Source organism: Typopeltis vanoorti, chromosome 16, assembly GCF_054136105.1.
Source record: "Typopeltis vanoorti isolate ZY-2024b chromosome 16, IOZ_Tvanoo_1.0, whole genome shotgun sequence".
NCBI lineage: Eukaryota > Metazoa > Arthropoda > Arachnida > Uropygi > Thelyphonidae > Typopeltis > Typopeltis vanoorti.
In genome coordinates this window covers 213,218-233,919 of record NC_143564.1, presented here as the reverse complement: position 1 = coordinate 233,919, position 20,702 = coordinate 213,218, and the positions used below count along the sequence as shown (strand labels likewise).

The 20,702-nt window shown below is 36.3% G+C and overlaps 1 protein-coding gene across 4 annotated transcripts in view; it reads left to right on the top strand.

Moving 5' to 3' along the window:
• Positions 1-20,702, top strand: part of LOC150097824 (USP6 N-terminal-like protein) — a 475,396-nt gene that overhangs the window by 399,710 nt on the left and 54,984 nt on the right. For all 4 annotated transcript variants that reach the window (XM_090406042.1, XM_090406041.1, XM_090406038.1 and 1 more), the window contains one exon: positions 16,810-17,183. In XM_090406042.1, coding sequence (XP_090262168.1) covers positions 16,810-17,183 — 374 coding nt within the window. The remainder of the gene's footprint in view (positions 1-16,809; positions 17,184-20,702) is intronic.

The following is a 20,702-nucleotide window of genomic DNA, read 5'->3' as shown; positions in this document are numbered from 1 at the left end:
TTTTTCTCTTCAAGATTTTTGTCAAGGTTGTTTCAGTTATCTGAAGGATTTTCTTTCTTTTTCTAGGAGTTTCTCTATCTCTTTTCCTTTTAGGGTTATATGTTCTCTTTAATTCTTTTGATTATCTTCTATTTTTATCATTTACTGCACTTATTTGTAATTCTTTATTTTATTATTTCACATTCTATCTATTCTGATACATCTTTAAATTTATCTAAGGATTTTCATGTCTGCTTCTTATATTCTACTTTCATCCCCCCCCCCCCACAATCTTCATCTGACTTTCTGAACCATTTACTATGTTGGTATTTGCATGACCATATAAAATCTGAATCATGTTTCCCTTCTTATTTTCTTTGCTATTCATCTTATAGGTAGCACTGTTAAATGTTAACGCTTGGAAACTGTTAATTTATTATCTTCATCATTATTAATATTGAATGTTATATCATATCCTGCATTAGAAGTGAATGTGTTAGTGGACAATAAAAGCTTGAGATGGCCTGGGATATGCAGAGAGTGCATGAATCTGGTGAGGGTTGTGGGATTGCTGGTGATAGCAATCTCACAACCAAAAGAGCCAGGGGAGGAGTGATGAAGGAATCTCAACTCAGAAGTGGTATCCATGGGACTTGTTATAGAATTGGAAGTGAGCTATTATGTTTACATATGAATGCCAGAGGTAACTGAAATAAGGGGACAAAATTGTTGCATTTTGAGGTCATCTGCCCAGAAATTATTGGAAAAAGTGAGATGTGGTTGGATGAAGAAGACAAAGAGGAATAGAGATGAAAGGATATGATATTTTTCATGAAGACAGACAGGACAGAAAAAGAATAAGAGTGCTATTGATGGTAGAAGAGACATTATGCCCATTCAAGATGGAGATGCAAGGGACAAAAAGTAGCTTTGAGGTAGTATGGTCTAAGGTTGAGGTGGATAGGCTGAAATATTTAGTTCGGTGTTGCTGTAGACTTGGTAATGTAGACAACAGTGAGGAGGAAATGTATTTATGGATCTCCAACGATGAATCTCTGAATTCTGTGGAGGCATGATGACGATAATAATCTCATCATCAAATTCCTGACATGTACCCTCAAGGGGGGTGTACAGGATATGATAGTACTACATGAAAAATTTACATCATTACTAACTTCCTATCTACAATTTTCCTCCAAATCAGTCTGTTACTTGTCAAGACTCCAACATTATCAGATCTTATATTTCTATCGTCTAAGGCACTTTGTACCGTATCAATCCACCTGTATCTTGGTCTTCCTCTGGGTCGTTTACCTGCCAACCTGGCAGAGAACACTTGTTTTGCTAATCTTTCCTCGCACATTCTGTTTAAGTGACCATACCACCTGAGATTAGCTCTGCTAACGCATTCCTGGATGCTGACGATGTCAAGTTCTTTCCTAATATCTTCGTTTTTAATACGATATTGCCATTGATGCCATCTGTTCATGCCTCTAATCTTTCTCAGGACTCTCATATCTGTGGTCTCTATATCTTTGGTCAAGTGTTTCCAGCTCTCAGATCCATAAAAGGTAGAGATGCAAGAGGGAAATAGGGCCAGTGGTTTTGAGGCAGTATGGTGTGAGATAGAGGTGAATAGAATCAAATACTTGGTGGGATGTTGTTATAGACCTGGTAATGTGGATGGTGGTGATAGTGAAATGTATAGTCAAATAAGCCAAGCAAATAAGAAAAGGGTGATCATTATGGGTGATTTTAATTATGGCAATATAGACTGGATTGAAGAGATAGCGACTGGAAGTAAAGAAAATGAGTTTCTTGAGTTTTTGAGGGATAACTACCTCAGACAGTATGTAACAGAGGGCACACGAGGATTAAGGGTCTTGGATTTGGTCATCTCATCGGAGGATGTAATTATAAATGAGGTGTCAAATCATCCACCAATTGGTGAAAGTGACCATGAGGTGATTACCTGGGTGGTTGCCAGCAGTGCAAGGACCCCTGTGAAAAAAGGGTATATGTGGAACTACAAGGGGGGTGATTATGAAGAGCTCAGGAGACAGCTTGCAGATGTAGCATGGAATGAGGAGTTAGCTGGAAAAGAGATCAATGCAGCTTGGGGGATTTTCAAAAACTATTTAGTAGATGCAATGTCTAAATGTATACCACGGGTGAGAAGGTTAAATAAGGTAGGTGTGAGATGGATGAATAAAGAGATTAAGCATGCAATACAGAAAAAAAAGGCATTGTGGAGACAGCATAAGAGAAGTGGAAGTAACCAATTTCATGAGGTCTACAAAGACCAGGCAAGGAGGGTGACTTGGTTGGTGAGAGTAGCTAAAGAGAGGTATGAACAGCAGTTAGCTAATGAAGCCAAAAAGAATCCTAGGGAGTTCTTTCGATATGTAGCCAGCAAAAGAAAGAATGATTATGGAAGGATGACATTGATTGGAGGAAATGGTATAAAGACAGCTGTTGCAGAATGTGTTGTGGAGATACTTAATGAGCAATTCATAAAGATCTTTCAATCTTGTGAATGTGACTTCATGGAGAGATTAAGAGCAGTTGATGATGGGGAGAGACTGACTGTAAGTGAGCAAGAGGTGTTTGGGGAGTTGAGTAAACTAGATGTAAATAAGGCTGTGGAACTTGATAATATATCACCACGTATTCTGAAGGAGTGTGCCAGAGAGTTGACACCTGCCTTGACATATTTTTTTAATACGAGTCTTGCACTTGGTCAAGTTCCTAAAGAGTGGAAGGAGGGCAAGATTGTGCCACTTCATAAAGGAGGTGATCGAACTCAAGCATCAAACTATAGGCCTATCTGTGTGTCAGGTGTTGTGGTTAAGTTGTTGGAGAAGCTTGTGAGAACTAGGATCCAGAGTTGGGTTGACAACAATGGTATAATCTTTGATGGACAGCATGGATTTGCTAAAGGGAGGTCATGTTTTAGTAATCTACTTACTTATTACAATAAAGTGACTGCTTCCTTGGACAGAGGAGAAGGATACACAGTAATATACTTGGATTTCGCAAAGGCTTTTGATAGAGTACCTCATGATAAGTTGACAGTCAAACTAGAGCAGATGGGGTTGGATATTAGATTAGTGCATTGGATTGGAGACTGGCTATCTGATAGGTATCAACAAGTTGTGTATGGGGGTGCAATATCCAGGAAAAGGAAAGTCACTAGTGGAGTGCCTCAGGGGTCTGTTTTAGGGCCATTACTATTTAACTTATATATTAATGATATTGGTGAAGATTTGGATGGAGATATTCAGTTGTTTGCAGATGATGCAAAGTTGGGACGAACCATAAAGAGTAGTGAAGATGTTGTGGCCTTGCAAGAAGACTTGAATAAATTGAGTGATTGGGCAAGCAAATGGGGATGTGAGTTCACTGTTGCAAAATGTAAAGTTTTAAAATTTGGAAAACAAAGATGGGATGCAGAATTTATGCTTGGTGAGAATATATTGTTGGAAGTAGAGGAAATAAGAGATCTGGGGGTGATAGTGGATAAGGATCTAAAATTTAGGGGACACATCGCCAAAATTGTGAAGACAACACAAAGACTTCTGGGAATGATGCGGAGGATACTGACATGTAGAAGTAGGGAGATACTTGTTCCAATGTATAAGGCTTTGATTAGGCCACACTTGGACTATTGTGCCCAGATTTGGTCACCGGGTTTTCAGAAGGATGAAGAGATGTTGGAAAGGGTCCAAAGGCGACTGACTAAGGAATGTTGAGTATGAGGAAAGATTGAAAAGATGTAATTTGCAGAGTCTCGTGGAGAGAAGGAAGAGGGGAGATATGATAGAGACCTACAAGTTGGTAAGGGGTTGTTATAGGATCAATGGTGGAGAAGTTCTACAGAGAATAGTGGGAGATCAGGGGAGAACCAGAGGTCATCCCTGGAAACTGTATAAGGAGGGTGTGAGTAAGGGAGTGAGAGGCAGGTTTTTTTCGTGCAGAGTTGTGAGTGATTGGAATGCCTTGCCTGAGAGCGTGGTGTCTGCAAGTAGTTTGAATGTGTTTAAGACACAGTATGATGTGATGTGTGTGTAAGATAAAAGGACCTCCTAGATGAGTCTTTGACTCCATGAGGTCTTGTTTAATAATAATAATAATAATAATAATAATAACTTAAAACTGGTTTGAACACTGTCTTGTATACAGCTAATTTAGTGTTCTGACTAATTTCTCTCTTATTCCATATGAATTTATCCAATTGACTGCCTACCATACCAGCTTTGTTGATTCTGTTGTATATTTCCATATTTAATTTACCATCTTCAGTAAAAATCGTGCCTAAGTAGCTGAATGGTTTTACTTGTTCCACAGGTTCCCCATTCACAACACAGTTGACATTTTCAACAATTCTACCTATTTTCATTGTCTTTTTCTTTTTAATGCTGACCTTCATACCATATCTATTACAACAGTTATTCACTGTAGTCAGGGAATCTTGCAAACCTGTAGCGGATTTATTTAAAAGTATAACATTGTCCGCGTAAAGCAAAGAGCTGACATTAACATCTCCAATTTTGATATCATGTTTAATACCACTTTCCTTCATACTGTGATCCATATAGATAATGAATAACAGAATGGATAATGTACATCCTTGTCTCACACCAGATTTAACATTAAATCATCTTCCTGTACTTCAATTCTAACTGCGGACTTGCAACTCAAATAAAGACTAAGTATTGCTTGATATAATGCCCCATTGTCACCATATAACTGTAGTGTATTGAATAGCTTCTCTTTTGGCACCTTGTCATATGCCTTATCCAGATCGACAAAACTTAAATACAGATCTTTGTTATATTCTCATGCTTTCTCAACTATTTGTCATAAAGTGAAGATCTGATCCTGACAGCCTCTATTTGGCCTGAATCCAGCTTGTTCCTCACCAAGCTTTTCTTCCACAATCCTTCTCAACAGTTTCTCAAATATACTTGCATATGTCTTACCAGGAGCACTCAGTAATGAAATGCATCTGTAATTCTCACATTCAGTTTTATTTCCCTTTTTATATATGGGTACTATTAGAGCTCTGCTCCAATCATCAGGAATTCGTCCCTCTGTCCAGGCTTTATGAACTATGCAGTGCAGCCACTGTAAGACTTTTATGCCACCATATTTCAGCATTTCTGGTCGAATATCATCTACTCCTGATGCCTTTCCACATTTCAAGCCTTTGATGGCTTTTTCTACTTCAAGTATGGATATGTATTCCTGACTGTATGCCTGTTGAGTGTTTTTTACCATTGTACCAATTACCATTTCTCCTTCTACTGGCCACATATCAAAAAAATTCCCTAGGATTTTCTTTGGATCTTAGGGCCAATCTCCTCTCATATTCCTGTTTCGCTTTCCTTACCACACTAGTCACTCTTCTGGCCTGTGTCTTATATTCTTCATGCATCTTCTCTTCACCTGTCTCCTTATATCTCTTCCATAGCCTCTTTTTCGCATGCAATTCCTGTTTAATATTGTTTGTCATCCACTTTACTTCAAATTGTGTCCTCTTCTTCACTCGTGGTATACAACTTACCATTGCTGCTACCAAATATTCTTTCACAATTTCCCACGCACTAATGATATCCCCCCCTTCCAATTCCTCCCTCCATGAAACTTCCCGAAGTTGACGTCTAAAGACTATTATAATCACCTGATTTATAATTTCACATAAGTTCCCGTCTCTTTGATACTCCTGCATGTCTATTCATTTTCCAAGTCAAAACCGTGTGGTCATTCTCTCCAACTGGTGGGAGAGATGTCATCTCAGTTATTATCAACTCTTCTGATGCTATAACCAAATCCCAAACTCTTGAAACTCTTGTTCCCTCTGTTACATGTTGCCTAAGACATTTGTCCCTCAAGAATTCTAGAAATTCCATTCCCCTATTGCTTCATGCATCTTCCTCTCTCCAATTTATACTACTGTAGTTAAAATCTCCCATAACAATCATTCTTCTTCTTCCACTTGCCAATCTTAACTGTCTAAACATCTCCCGGTCCCCATCCTCTGTCCTCCTGGGTCTGTAGAACACCCTACTAAATATCCTGTCTTGCCCACCTCTAGCTCACACCATATGCTCTCAAAATCATTTGTCTCACTGCCTTCCAAAACCTCTACTCTTAGAGGACATAGGTCTTCATTTATCATAAGCAGTATCCCACCACCACACTTTCCCCTCCTATCCTGCTGAAAAATGCTGTACCCAGCGACTTCTATTCTTGTTATTATATCATCTTCTGTCAACCACGTCTCAGTGATTCCAATAATTTTTGGCCAGGCTGATGCTATCTGCGCCACCAATTCCTCTCCCTTATTCCAGATACTCCTGGCATTAGTATAAAGCATATAAATGCCATTGTTTCTATACCCAGCATTATTCCCTCTAGACTCCACTGGGCTAAGTGTTACCTGATGTCGTCTCCCTTCTCCCTAGTATCCATTCCCATAAGAGGCCACCCCTGCTATCATCCTCCCTGGGACACACTGACTCGTTCAGAACAGCAATTTCTCCAGATGACTACATGCTTCCTCATTCAAATGTAAGCGGTCTCTTGCATACAATTCCTCTCTTTCCTCAAACGCACTCAAGCATCCACATATACCAGTCCTCTCTCTTGTCACACATTCTAGCTATTATGTCATTCAGTATTACTGCTCTTCTGCTCAGCATGTCATTATCATACCTAGGCAACACGCACACTATTTTTCCTCTAACTGTATTCTTCTGTACAGCCTCAAGCAAAAATCTCATATCTCTCGCTGCCCGACTTACATTACCACTCAAGTCATTTGTTCCTACCATCACAATCATCTCATCCACCCTTTCACCTCTCTTAATTGCCATAGCCACCCTTTCTATTGTTCCTCCTGGTAAACACTCCTCACGCATCCTATCTTGATCACCACGGATCATTGAGTCACCATACATCGTACCTCTTACCATTCCCTCTCTCCTATTGTTTCCATTCTCTCCTCTTTTTTCATTCCCATAGGTCTCTGTCATTCCCTCTCCTCTACTGCTATTCTCTCTTCTAGCATTCCCATACCTCTCTCTCCTACTACTCTTTCCATTCTATCCTCTTCTAGCACTGCCATACATCTCTCTCATTCCCTCTCTCCTACTGTTTCCATTCTCTCCTCTTTGCTAGCATTCCCATAGCTCTCTCTCTCTCATTCCCTCTCTTCTACTGTTTCCATTCTCTCCTCTTCTAGCACTCCTATACCTCTCACTCATTCTCTCTCATCTACTGTTTCCTTTCTGTCCTCTTCTAACGCTCCCAAAATTCTCTCTCTCCCCTACTATGATTTGCCTTGCATTTATCTTTCATACTTCTGCTCTCATTCACAAGACATTCCACCTCCTCTTTCAGCTCATCTATCTCCCTCTGCAGGTCAGTCACTCTTAATCTAAATTCACTCTCCCAAACAAAACCATCTCCTAAACTTTCACAGTCACTTACACCTTCCACACTATCAACTATTATTTTCTCATTCATATATATATTTTTTTCCTTCTCAATTATCACACTACTTGTCTTCCTACATTCATTCCCTGCTCTTGGAGCCACAAGGTCGGATATTGATATTTCTAATGCACTTATTTCCTCCAACTGCCTGCATTTTGCATACATATGCTCTCCGCTCTCTTTCACAAGCCACATATCCAATTCCTGAGATGCATACATGCCGCAAGTACTGCATGCCACAAAGGCCCTTATGATATTGCTTATAATAGAGTTCTTAAATGGCAGAGGACATGGCAATATGCCACTTGCGACTGCAACTGAACCTGCCATCATTCCTTACTGCCGAGTAGCATAATCTTTAATAATTATTCAATTAATAAATTCCGTTAAATAAATAAGAAAAAAAAAGTACAAACAATTACAAATTCCGTTAAATAAAAAAAAAACTCCAAGGACCAACTTTTCTTTTTTCATTGTGTCAGTTGCTTTTTCTAAAGCATCAAAAAATTCCTCCACTTCTACCTTAGTAGAACCTTCTGTGGGACCATAGGCACAAATAAGTCTCATTGTCCAATTCCCCATTCTGATATTTGCCCACATCACTCTACTTGAGACTGCCTGTTATTCAAGAAGATTAACCTCGTATTTTGTGTTGAATACTATGGCTACCCCTTCTTTTCCTTAATTGTCATTTCCAGAATATAACATTTTGTATTTATTGATCAGAAAGATCTCATCAGTTTTTGTCTTTTTAGTTTCAGTCACCCCTATTATGTCGATCTGGTACTTATCTAATTCTTCAGCTAGCTCCATTTCTTCGTCATTCAGGCTTCTTATGTTGATAGTACCGATCTTTAACTCTGGTGATGTTAAGTTGGGGTGTGCTTTCAGATCCAGTAGCTGACTTTTCGCTGTTCGCCCTTGTTCCCTGGCGAAAACAACAGGGGCCTTGTTTAACCGGCGACGCCCCAGGCAGCATGAAATTTTATCATTTTGTACAATCATTTTGTATATTGATTTAAGCCAATAAGAATACAATTTGGTCGGCTAAATCCCAAATTGCCAGCCCATCCTCGTTCGTTCAGTATGTGCACTACAAGAAGGTGAGGATTGGACATATGGTCAGAACCTTCATTGGTTCTCCGCATTCCTTTAAAGGCTATGTGTAGGTCTCCTCTCAGTTATACAGCTTTGACCCTTAAGCACCCCTAATAATATCCTTCAAAATAATATCCCCTAATAATAGACTTCAAAATTTAGGATATTGTTATATTCAAAACATTTATATCATGTAATTAAAAAATTATCACCAGTAGTAGCAAGTCTTTTATTTAATACCTTACTATATAATTTATATCATGTATTAAATAAACTAATATCACTAAATATCATAAACTTCTGTCAGGATACTATGCAGAAATCATTGACATGACATTCTCATTTAACTAACTGTTGGGTCATACCAGAGTTGCTTATGATGATGTGTGTGTGTGTGTGTGTACACTCCATTCTTCTTTCAAGGTTCTTGAAATCCCAAATGTTCATTTATTTATAAGATACATTTCAATGACCATGTAGATCATTTTTAGTATTATTAATGAATTCATCTGAAGTATTTTATTATTATTATTTGTGTAACCTACATGGAGTCAACAGATTCATTGTGGGAGGCCCACTCAACCAACTACAACATGTCTATCATAATGAGTTTTGAACTTATTTACACCATCAGCATTTACAATGCACTCTGACAAAGCATTCCACTCACTAACAACTCTCCATGCAAAAAATCTGCTATTCACACCCATCTTCGTCACATCTCTTTACAATTTCCAGAGATGACCTCTTCTTCTTCTTGTCTTAACATCTACTTGTTTTATAATTCTTTCTGTATTAATCTGATAGAATGCCTTAACCAACTTGAAGGACTCCATCATATCTCCTCTTTTCCTCTTATCTATCAACCTCTGTAATCCACATTCTCTCAAACACTCTAGGTGACCAAATCTAAGCACAATAGTCCATATGTGATCTGACCAATGCATTATATAGAGCAGAGGTTAGGAACCGGCAGCTCTGGAGCCGCATGTGGCTCTTGGCTGAACAAAGTGTGGCTCTTTTATATTGAATTAAAAGATGCATAATTAATACAAACAACTAAATATTGTTTTTTGATACAGCCTGTTCGTGGCGCTAGATACTGTGCATGTGATGTGTGTCGCATGAAATTTTATGACACAAACAACTGCAACTACAGTACTTTACATTTAAAATACTGCTAAATGTTAATCTCTGCTTAAGATAACTAGTGCCGTGGCAAAAATTTGAACTAATTGATCAGCTGACCTGTCAAACACCATGGTTTTTAGATACATACGAATTTTAACTGTGAAAATAAATATTCTGTTAGTTAACCTATTTATTGTGGTACTAAACTGGTGTTTAATTTAGTGTCAGGTAATGTTATGCACAAATTAATTTTTATTATGTTATTATGTTGAATTTGTGTTTTTACTTGCAGGTAAATTTGTGATAATAAACCTCCCAATATGAGTTGAAGAAAAAGAAAAATAAATGAAGAAAAAGAGGATTCAATAAAATGTGGATAGAGAAATTTTCATTTATAGAAGTAAATTGAAATCTGCAATGTTTGATTTGCCATCTGCGACTTCAAAATAACAAATCAAGTAATGTCGAATGACATTTTTGAGGAAAACATTTAGACTTCAGTAAAAAATATCCTGAGGGTGTAAAAAAGCTTTTGAAGAATTACAAAAGAAAACATTACTTCAGCAAAGAAATTTGTCAACTTGGACGAAATCTTTGTCGAATACTACTGAAGCAAGTTTTTTGTTATCCCTTGAAATAGCAAAAGCGGGAAAACCTTTTACCGATGGTGAATTTCTAATAAATTGCATGTATGATGTCTCTGAAATTCTATTTAAGGATATGAAAAATAAGGACGAATCTGAAAATAAACCCCAACTCAACATCACCAGAGTTAAAGATCGGTACTATCAACGTAAGAAGCCTGAATGACAAAGAAATGGAGCTAGCTGAGGAATTAGATAAGTACCAGATCGACATAATAGGGGTGACTGAAACAAAAAAGACCAAAACTGGTGAGATCTTTCTGAGCAATAAATACAAAATGTTATATTCAGGCAATGACAATCAAGGAAAAGAAGGACTAGCCATAGTATTCAACACAAAATACGAGGCTAATCTTCTTAAATGGCAGTCAGTCTCAAGTAGAGTAATGTGGGCAAATATGAGAATGGGGAACTGGACAATGAGACTTATTTGTGCCTATGGTCCCACAGAAGGTTCTACTAAGGTAGAAGTGGAGGAATTTTTTGAGGCTTTAGAAAAAGTAACTGACACAATGAAAAATGAAAAGTTGGTCCTTGTTGGGGATCTAAATAGCAGAGTAGGAAATGATTGTGAGACATACAAAAATATTTTGGGAAAATTTGGAGAAAAGAGCAAAGCTAATAATAATGCCAAATATCTGTTGGATTTCTGCTCAGGACATGGACTGGTTATTACTAACACCATGTTCCAACATAAAAATGTGCACAAATTCACATGGAGAGAAGAGGCTAGGAATAAGAAAAGTCTCATTGACTATGTTATTGTTGATAGTGATGTTTTCTCCCTGGTGCAGGACACCAGAGTGTACAGAGGATTTGAAATTGGAAGTGATCACTATTTAGTCTTGAGCAGGATAAAATTGAATTTCATATTGAAAAGAATAACATGTAAGAAAGTTTTAAAGCGAATAAAAGTTGAGCAGCTCTCAGATGTGAGCTGTAGACTAAAATACACAAAGATTATTGAAGGAAAAATGAAAGAGTTTGAGAACAGGAATCAAACCTTCGAGATTCAGTGGCAAACTCTGAAGAAAACATTGATTGATTCTGCCAGAGAGGCATGTGGTAAGGTTGTTTGTAAGGATAAAAAAATCAGAACTCCCTGGTGGACACAAGAGGTTAAAGAGGCAGTGAAGGAAAAGAAGAAAGCATACCAAAAGTTCCTGTCAAATAAGTCAGCTTGTGCTCTTAGAGAATATATAGACAAATGCAAGAATGCTAAACACTGTGTAAAACTAGCTAAACAAAAGTCATGGGAGGACTTTGGCAAGAATATAGAAAATAAATATCAAGAAGGTGGCAAAATATTCTGGAGGTTGTTGAAGAAGCTTAAGAATGGAGGAAAGAGTGCTATAAAAGGAATTAGAGATGATAAAGGTGACATGAAAACGGGAGAAAAAGATATCCTTGATGTATGGAGTAATTACTTTGAAAAACTGCTAAATTAAACAAGCAGTGATGACAGCACAGTGGTAAAAAACACTGACCAGGCATGCAGTCAGGAATACATATCCATACTTGAAGTAGAAAAAGCCATCAAAGGCTTGAAATGTGGAAAGGCAGCAGGAGTAGATGATATTCGACCAGAAATGCTGAAGTATGGTGGTATAAAAGTCTTACAGTGGCTGCACTGCATAGTTCAGAAAGCCTGGACAGAGGGACGAATTCCCGATGATTGGAGTAGAGCTCTCATAGTACCCGTATATAAACAGGGAAATAAAACTGCATATGAGAATTACAGAGGTATTTCCCTACTGAGTGTTCCTGGCAAGATCTATGCAAGTATACTTGAGAAACGGTTGAGAGGAATTGTGGAAGAAAAGCTTGGTGAAGAACAAGCTGGATTCAGGCCAAATAGAGGCTGTCAGGATCAGATCTTCACTTTACCACAAATAGTCGAGAAAGCATGGGAATATAACAAAGATCTGTATTTAAGTTTTGTCGATCTGGAAAAGGCATATGACAAGGTGCCAAGAGAGAAGCTATTCAATACGCTGCAGTTATATGGTGTCAATGGGGCATTATATCAAGCAATACTTAGTCTTTATTTGAGTTGTAAGTCAGCAGTTAGAATTGAAGGAAGTACAGGAAGATGGTTTAATGTTAAATCTGGTGTGAGACAAGGATGTACATTATCCCCTCTGTTATTCTTTATCTATATGGATCACATTATGAAGGAAAGTGGTATTAAACATGATATCAAAATTGGAAATGTTAATGTCAGCTCTTTGCTTTATGCGGATGATGTTATACTTCTAAATAAATTCGCTACAAGTCTGCAATGTTCTCTGACTAAATTGAATTGCTCTTGTAATAGATATGGTATGAAGGTCAGCAATAAAAAGACAAAGACAATGAAAATAGGCAGAATCATTGAAAATGTCAACTGTTGAAAATTTATTTATCACTAGGTTAGACTATAATAGATTTAGTTTAATCCTTTATCCCAGTGAGAGCTAAATAAATTTTCAACATCTTTCTCTAAATCCAGAGTAATTTTTAAAAAAGGTGATAAACCTTTTGGCAACTCCCATAGGCACAGATGACTTGCTACTGCTTCTGCCTGGTATCTCCAGCTCTGGGCCTGGCTCCCACTGAAGAGACCTCAATAAAGGTCGAAACTAGTCTGGGTAGATGGCCAATCCCTTTAATGCATAACAGTATACATATCCACATAGGAAATGTGTTTTGCATTATGGGAGATACTGGGTTAGAAGTGTCTGGTAGCTTGCTCCACCTTTGCCACGAGTTGCCTTGGTGTTGCACTACTTACTGGATAAGATAGTACAACACTATATTTAGTCCTGAAGATATATTAATGTCAACTGTGTTGTGAATGGAGAACTTGTGGAACAAGTAAAACATTTCAGCTATTTAGGCACGATTTTTACTGAAGATGGTAAATTAAATATAGAAATAGACAACAGAATCAGCAAAGCTGGTATGGTGGGAAGTCAATTGAATAAATTCATATGGAATAAGAGAGAAATTAGTCGGAACACTAAATTAGCTGTATACAAGACAGTGTTCAAACCAGTTTTAACTTATGGATCTGAGAGCTGGGTCAGAAGTAAAACACTTGACCAAAGACTAGAGACTTCAGATATGAGGGTCCTGAGAAAGATTATAGGCATGAACAGATGGCATCAATGGCAGTATCATGTTAAAAAAAACGAGGATATTAGGAAAGAACTTGACATTGTCAGCATCCAGGAATGCGTTAGCAGAGCTAATCTCAGGTAGTGTGGTCACTTAAACAGAATGGGCGAGGAAAGATTAGCAAAACAAGTTTTCTCTGCCAGGTTGGCAGGAAAACGACCGAGAGGAAGACCAAGATATAGGTGGATTGATACGGTACAAAGTGCTTTAGACGATAGAAATATAAGATCTGATAATATTGGAGTGTTGACAAGTAACAGACTGATTTGGAGGAAAATTCTAGATAGGAAATTAATAATGATGTAATTTTTTCATGTAGTACTATCATATCCTGTACACCCCTTGAGGGTACATGGCAGGAATTTGATGATGATGATGAAAATAAGGACGAGATCCGTAAAAAAAAAATTGAAGATTTACTTCTTTCGGCTAGAACTGTCAAGGAACAGATTGTAACAATTTCTGCAGAGGTTTCAAATATGCAAATTATGGATATTAATTCTGACGATTTTATATCTATTGCGGTTGATGAATAAAATGATATTTCCGATATGGCACAATGCTACATGATGATTAAATATATCATCTTCCGGTATTTGAGAAGAACTTCTTGATCTGATAACACTTAAAGGTCACACTACAGGTCAAGATATTTCAGGAAACCTTCTAACAAGTTTACAGAATAAAAATATAAATATTAATAATATATTATGCATTGCAACCGATAGTGTGCCTTCTATGATTGCGAAAAATCAATCGCAATCATAATCGGAAAAGTTGAAAAAGCGGTTTGTTAAATTATTCTCCACTCATATTCCACATGGAGTTATTTCATTTCATTGCATTTTGCAATGAAATGAAATAAGCTTTAGTTGCTAATTCTTTGGGATTATTACCACAACTAAAAAAGAGTGATGGATGTTGTTGTGCCAATGATCAATTTCATCCGATTTCAAGCGTTGAATCACAGACTTTTTTTGACACATTTTTAAAGGAACTAGGTAATTAACATAAAGATTTAGTGACATTTGCATCTGTACGATGGTTATCAAGAGGAGTAGCATTAAAAAGTTTTTTCAGTACTTAAAAGAAGTAAAAGTTTTCTTATCCACTAAAATTATAACGTAAATCATGTAGAACTTCTCAGTAATCTCGAATGGATACAAAATTTTTGTGTTTTACTTGATATGACAGAACATTTTAATAAGCTAAATTTAAAGTTGCAAGGGAAGGGAAACACAGCCTTACAATTACTAGAGGAAGTCCTTACCTTTGAACAGAAACTAAGAGTGTTTTTCAAAGATGTTACTGAAGAAAATTTTATATAATTTGAAAATTTAAAAAAATTATAGATTGAATTTAAATCAAGAAAAAGTTGAATGCAGAATATTTGCTGAAATGATTACTGTAATTTTAGATTCATTTACAAGCAGATTTCAGGATTTAAAAAAAAACATCAGGAGATGATGAAATTTATATTACATCCATTAAATTGCAATTTAAAATTAATAGATATTGAAGCTTTTCCCAGAATATCAATTGCAGAACTACAAATGGAGCTTCTGGAAATTCAAAATAAAACCATCTGGGTACAAAAACTTCAGGAAATGGTAATACAAATTGAAGAAAATGAAGAAACTATGGAAGAAACACCACAGGAAATTATATTTAAATGTTGGAATTCTTTCCCAACTAATTATTCAAATGCCAGGCGACTTGCTTTTGGGGTTTTGATTCTTTTCCGTTCAACGTACAATTGTGAACACTTTTTCTCTTCAATGAATTACATTAAAAATAAGTATAGGAACAAATTGACTGATGAAAGTTTGAAAGCCGAATTACTATTAAAGTGCACGCCATATAATCCAGATTTAAGTAAATTGGCTGAGAAGATGCAAAATCAAAAGTCTCATTAGTGAATTTTAAATTAAAACAATCAAATATGTATTAAAATACATAATATTGCATTTTTGTTCAAACTAATTCTTTTTGCAATACAAATTCTGACTTTTTTGCAATATTATATTTACTTAAACATGTTTTTTGGTTAAAAACTTAATCAAACTTAATGTTGTTTCATTTATTGAACATATAAAAAAATTTATATGCAAACATAAAAGTGGTATTTGATATCTGGAAGTACTGAATTAAAAACAAATTTACCTAAGTTTGAACTAACTGCAACTTTGAGTCACCAGGAAAAATCGAATTGAAGTTGTGGCTCCCAAAATTTTGTTTCAATTAATTTTTTTTGGTGGAATGGATCTTTGGTTCAAAAAGGTTCCCGACCCCTGATATAGAGGCACTACCACTACCTTATACCTACATGTCAATGTACTTTTTATCATAGCAGCAACACTTGTCATGTGCCCTCAGAACTTTAGTCCACTGTCTACCATCACTCCAAGATCCTTAATCTCATCCACTTCCTGATGTACACTTTAACAATACAGTATGTAGCCTTATATCTCTGTATCCTGAAGTGTAAGACCTTGCATTTATTAATATTAAAACCTCGACACCACTCATTTGTCCAAGCTAAAAAGTGTATTCAAATCTTCCTGTAGAGAATTAACATCAGCACTACTCCTGATAATTCTACCTAACTTTGCATCATCGACAAGCATTTGAAGATCTCCAGTCAATCCACATTAAATATCATTAACAAATAAGTTAAACAGTAGGGCCCCAGAACAGAACAGAACCTTCAGTCATGCCCCTGGCTGCCTTTCTTTTCTGAGACAGTTTATCATTCAGATTCATCCAGATGTGTTCTTAGAACACATTTTCCCAAAATTTGGGAAACAATAATTGTCAGAGGTCCCACTATACATCCTAGGCCACAGACAAACACCCATAGAGGGTGCACCACCTGGATAGGACTTTAGAGTCACCCATGTGTTTCATTTAGTATTATGTTGTCTATTGTGTGTGTGTTACAAGAGTTATTTGTCATCCCTGAAGATGTCTCAGTGACCGAGACAAAATATTGGAATCATTAAAATTAGTTTTTAATCCTTTCCTAGTACTGTTAATATGCCATTAAAACCCCAATATGATGTATAATAGTTTGTGTGAATCACCCATGGTGAGTCTGCAGACTCCATGGAAATATCATATTGATTTAGTTAATGCATGACAGTTTATTATATGATTAAAAAGATTGACCCACTTTTTTATTATAATTCTTGAAACTGAACCCATTATAGTATTTTAAATATGAACAGTAAAAAATGTACTTGTGGTACAATCACTGAATGCTATTAAATGCTGTTTTTATTCATATTTATTTTTTTAGAAACATTATTAAAAATGTCTATGGAAGATTTGGTAGAATTTTTGCAAGTAAAATTAGAACAGGACTTTGGATATCATGATGATGCCGCAGTAGATTCTCTTCAGACATCAATGGATGAATTACGAAAACATAAAATGGATCTGCCTGGAAGAGCTCCACCTAATGAATTACCTCAAAAACCATTTGGATTGATGCCTGAGTTTGAAGAAAAATATACATTCAACAGGAATAACTTGGAAAGTAATATTACATCATCAAATCCAGTCTTGGAAGATAATTTTGAAATGAATACTTTTGCAGTAACAGGCAAAATTGAATTAAATAGCCCTGTAATAGAAGAAACAAACTTAAATAGTCAGCTGCAGAAAGAAAAGGTTTGTATTTTCCTTTTTTTTTTTTTTTTTTCCCTTCCCTGTCGTTGGTAAATATCCCCTATTTAAGTTTGGTCTCTTTCTAGTTTTTCAAAAGGGAGGAGAACTGAAATTCGAGTAGAATTAATACATAACCACAGATATTTTGGAATTAATAACTAAATTATATATCAAAAGTGCAAAGGAAGAAATGGTCAGTACTTGTTCCTCCCTATAATGTCTGTTGTAGTCATAAGAACAACATGATAATTTGTGCTTTATTTGAAATGACCTAGTTTTAAAGCCTAACTGGAAAGTGAGGAAACTTTATAGGAGCTTACTTAAATATAAAGAGCCAATAGGCTCCATTTTGGTGATATAAACATTATTTAAATTAAGGGGATATTAAATCCCACATTGTTTTAAAACCAAATAAAAAACTCAAAGATTGGAATCAGAGAGTTCCATGCCGAATATAGTATAATAAACTATAAAAGTATCGGCGACTACTAGTGTGAGCTAATGAAAGTAGTCCAAGTACGTAGTACAAACTCGGGCAACTCGCAAGCAAAGGTGGTAAAGTTCTGATCGCTATTCTTGGTATTTTTCATAATGTAAAACACATTTCCTAGGAAATGTATGCTGTTATTACATTATGGTGGGAGGTCACTACCCAGACCGGTTTCAGCCTGATGAATAAGTAAACCCATCTCTAAAAATTCAGACAATCCCTACGCCACTCAATTGTGGGCGAAAGACCGTCCATCTCAGTGTTGGCTCCACCCAGTGATGGCCTTCCACCCACCACTACCACCGAGCAAAACTGCTCATATTCCGAAGAAAAGCATTCACCGACAAAGCCCCTCACCGGGCCGTGCTGGAAAACACTTTCCCCGGAGACTCAAATTGCTCCCTTAAGGCAAAAACCTTAAGAGAGCAAACTCATATTAGCAATCTCATCGGTTTCAGCCTTTATTGAGGCTTCATCAGTGAATAGCTAGACCAAATTAATACCAAAGGGTATAGCGAAAATAACTTATATACTATGCTATACGAGTTGTCAAAAAGGTGCACCCATTAAGTTACGTAAATATAAAGACGCAATAGGCTTCATTTCGGTGATATAAACATTATTTAAATTAATTAAAAACAACGTGGGATATTAAATCCCACATTGTTTTAAAACCAAATAAGAAACTCAACGATTGGAATCAGAGAGTTTCATGCCAAATATAGTATAATAAACTATATAAAGTATCGGCGACTACTAGCATGAGCTAATGCAAGTAGTCCAAGTATGTAGTACAAAATGTGTTTTACATTATGGAAAATACCAAGAATAGCGATCAGAACTTTATCACCTTTGCTGCGAATTGCCTGAGTTTGTACTACGTACTTGGACTACTTGCATTAGCTCACGCTAGTAGTCGCCAATACTTTTATAGTTTATTATACTATATTCGGCATGAAACTCTCTGATTCTAATCTTTGAGTTTCTTATTCAGTTTTAAAACAATGTGGGATTTAATAACCCCCTTAATTTAAATAATGTTTATATTGCCGAAATGAAGCCTATTGGCTCTTTATATTTAAGTAACTTAATGGGTGCACCTTTTTGACAACTTGTATAGCAGAGTATATAAGTTCTTTTCACTGTACCCTTTGGTATTAATTTGGTCTAGCTACTCACTGATGAAGCCTCAATAAAGGCTGAAACTGGTCTGGTTAGTGACCTCCCACCATAATGTAATTACAGCATACATTTCCTAGGAAATGTGTTTCACATTATGGAAAATACCAAGAATAGTAATCAGAACTTTACCACCTTTGCTGCGAGTTGCCTGAGTTTGTACTACGTACTTGGACTACCTGCATTAGCTCACGCCAGTAGTCGCTGATACTTTATATAGTTTATTATACTATATTCGGCATGAAACTCTCCGATTCCAATCTTTGAGTTTCTTATTCGGTATTAAAACAATGTGGGATTTAATATCCCCTTAATTTAAACAATCTTTATAGGAGCATTTCAAATGACAAACCAACATAGAGCACACAGAGTTAATAGATGTAATATACTGACTTCATAACCTTTCCTTCATGGTTACTTTGTTGCTTTGACTGTAATTCTCACCATATCAAATTCCTCGCATCTGTTTTGTATAGATGTGACTCCTCGCACATGTAAACCTATGTTACCTTAGTATCATGGATAAGCTAAGGGATTTTTTTTGTTGTTGTTGTTTATATTAATTTTTATATATATATATATATTTTTTTTTTTTTTTTTTTTTTTTTTTTTTTTTTTTCCTCCCATAACCTAGAAACTCTACTGTAGAAAGATATGGAACTTTTGCAAACCACTTCAAACCTCCATTAAACAAAATGTTGTCCCACACCAGTCATGAAATTCATCTCCAACCTATAGGCAATCACAAACATGCATGCTCACAGTGTGATTTGAAGGTGCAGAATGTTTAATTTGCCTTATACCACAGCCTATTGGTTGGAGACAAATAAGTTAAATGCTGACCAACTATGCCTGATCGATTTGTTATCTTTTTCTTACTCTTTTCTGCTTTATTCAAAAGTCAAATGAAAAAAGTTACTGCTACAATAATTTATTTATTTTTGAAATATCCAAATCATTAATTCAATATTGAGTAACCCTTATTGTGTATTTTATCAATGATTTGTTCAATAGTTTTCTTTTGTTTTGATTTTTTTAATGAATGTTCAAACACAAATGGTCATTGGGTCTAAGGAATGCTGTTTTTCGTTATTGCTGACCTTCATACTATATCTATTACAACAGTTATTCAGGAATAGTTAAAAGAAAGTTAACATGCATGTGCTGGACCATTTTTCACACTGGTTACACATCAGCTACATTGGGCATTGCACTTCTACAAATTCATCAGTATACATGTTGAAAGTTTATTTTTCACTTGGTTAGAGTATAATAAATTTAGTTTAATCCTTTTTCCAAGTGTGAGCAAACAAAGTTTGCGCCTGAAAGTATCTTCAGGACTGGGGTAAGGTGGTAAAACACCAGGGCACTACTTGCAAAGGTGGAGCAAGCTACCAACACTCCTATCTCAGTATCTCCCATAATGCAAAACACATCTCCTTGCGGATATGTCTAATGTTATGCATTAAGGGAAGGGCCACAACCCAGACTAGTTTTGACCTTTATTGAGGTCTCTTCAGTGGGAGCCAGGCCCAAGTGGAGATATCAGGCAGAAGCATTAGCAGGTCATCTCTACCTATAGGAGTTGCCAAATGGTGTGCCACCTTTTTTTAATAAATTACTCTGGATTTAGAGAAAGATGTTGAAAGTTTATTTTTCACTTGGTTAGAGTATAATAAAATTAGTTTAATCCTTATTGAGGTCTCTTCAGTGGGAGCCAGGCCCAAGCAGAGATATCAGGCAGAAGCATTAGCAGGTCATTTCTACCTATAGGAGTTGCCAAATGGTGTGCCACCTTTTTTTAATAAATTACTCTGGATTTAGAGAAAGATGTTGAAAGTTTATTTTTCACT